Source organism: Contarinia nasturtii, unplaced genomic scaffold (assembly GCF_009176525.2).
Source record: "Contarinia nasturtii isolate CC-2019 unplaced genomic scaffold, AAFC_CNas_1.1 Cnas_scaffold_4684, whole genome shotgun sequence".
Lineage (NCBI taxonomy): Eukaryota > Metazoa > Arthropoda > Insecta > Diptera > Cecidomyiidae > Contarinia > Contarinia nasturtii.
In genome coordinates this window covers 1,075-3,247 of record NW_022201970.1, presented here as the reverse complement: position 1 = coordinate 3,247, position 2,173 = coordinate 1,075, and the positions used below count along the sequence as shown (strand labels likewise).

The 2,173-nt window shown below is 36.7% G+C and overlaps 1 protein-coding gene across 1 annotated transcript; it reads left to right on the top strand.

Moving 5' to 3' along the window:
- Positions 1–425: 425 nt before the first annotated feature.
- Positions 426–1,754, top strand: LOC116351111. Its single transcript, XM_031783167.1, has one exon. It carries the CDS (start codon positions 426–428, stop codon positions 1,752–1,754), a length of 1,329 nt encoding a protein of 442 aa, XP_031639027.1.
- Positions 1,755–2,173: the final 419 nt, after the last annotated feature.

The window sequence follows — 2,173 nt, the reverse complement described above, 5'->3', positions numbered from 1 at the left end:
AATTATTGACATTTTTTGACAAATATCTAAAACACTAATCAAAGCTCATCTGCTGTTTGGAAGCTTTGCCGCAATTCCCGGCGAATTGGGCTGAAAAAAGCATATACGCAAACTTTCGTGAGCTGTCACATTGTTTCTGTCATACCAAAAACTATATTTTGATTACTACTTGTTGCGAAATTCATCAAAAATTCAGAAAACTTAGATAAATACGTGTGTTTAATCAATAAATAAACATATTTCAATATCCAAATTAGAATCAAAACTATAACTTTACCGCAGAAAATATCATTTGGTTCGATTTCCTGTCATTCACGAATCGTAAAACGTAAGTACCGCTATCTGCAAAAGCATCGTTGTCCAAATAAAGAAAACCAACGTATTTTGTTCTGTACATCTGTTTCTCATTCAACAGCTCTGCCATCATGTCGAACTCCAAATTACGTGACTACCCCGCCGAATTGCTCTCACGAATTGGAAAAAAGTTGTATCTGAACACCGAATTGGCCGACGTGTACTTCGTGTTCGAAACCAGCGACAAACCAGCCCAGAGTATTCCGGCACACAAAACATTTTTGGCCGCTGCCAGCGATGTCTTTGCCGCCATGTTCAGTGGAGCGTGGATAGAAAAAAATGAAGTGAAGATCACTGATGTGTCGGTGCCTGTTTTCAAGGAATTCTTGCAGTTCTTTTACTTCGACCGTGTCACGGTGACCACCGAAAATGTGGCCAAGGTCATGAAATTGGGCCATATGTACGACGTCGCCGAATGTTTGATGGTTTGCGACAAGTTATTGAAACGTAATCTGGATGAAAACAACGCGGTCGAGTGTTACGAATTGGCGATGCTTCTTGAGCAAGAAACTTTGTTGGAATCATGTGAAAAGATGATCGGCTACAACGCCAAAGCGGTATTCCAATCAAATGACTTCCTGACATGTAATGCGAAAACCATGTCGCAAATTGTGAAGCTGAATTGGTTGACGTGCTCTGAAATTGAGCTCTTCGAAGCGTGTATGGCATGGATCAAAGCTGGAAGCAAGCAGGATGTCGTGACAAAACAAATGGTGGAAGATCAACTCGGCGATTCATTCTATGACATTCGCTTTGGATCGATGACATTCAACGAATTTGCTACTCTCATTCCTTCATATGGGGAAATATTTTCGCGTATGGAATATCAAGACATCATTCAAATCATCGCCGATAAGGATTTTCAATCGAATATGTTCAACGGAATTCGTGAACAACGCTCCGAAATAAATCCATGGAATAGAAACATTTTCCCGCATTTGGAAGATCATATTTTATGTCGTTTTCTTTCACTTACCAGCTTATATTATATCAGTAAAATGGAAAAAACAGTGTTCTCAACTAGCTATCCAATTTTCTTGCACAGAATCAAACGTGTTTCGGTATATGAATATAAGGATGGTCAATATCATCAACCAATGACGGGCATGCAATCGGAAGTTACAATTATCGAAATCAAAACCTCAAAAACAGGTGAAGAAATCGTAATGTACCGTGGTAAAACAACCTTGTACCATGCATATTTGCCAAAACCAATTCTCATTCGACCTGGTTATCAATATGAAATTCGGATGAAACAAAATCCAACAAAAAAATTTTGCACCAAATTCCTATTAAAGGAAGAAGTGAAAGTAAATTCGGACATCACCATACGATTCGCCGCTTGTGAAGAAAACAAAGGAAGAGGTCTTATTGAATGTCTTTACTTCTATGTAATTTAAGCGGCCAAATTGATTCTGGTCCATACTCGACAAAAAACCATTTTTAATTTGAAATATAATAAAAAAACTGTCCTTTCAAGAAAACATAGTATTTCATTATTCATACTCATCACAATAATTTCATAAAAAATTCTACAAGAAAGTAAAACAATTAATAAAGATTTTGAACTAATTTTGGTTAGACTTTTTTTAAATATGTTTACCCGATAAAAAATCATAAAGAAAAGCAAACATTTAGGTGGATTTGTTCGACCGTATTTTTAAAGATAATAACGATAAAAGCATTTCCATAATCACAGTAGTGCATTTAAGATTAGATTTAGGAGCCGGGAGGAATCGGTTTTGGTTTTAATCAACAATATTTAGGTCTGAATCTGTTGACAGCTCATTTGTCCATCATTTGTCCATGATCAACAACA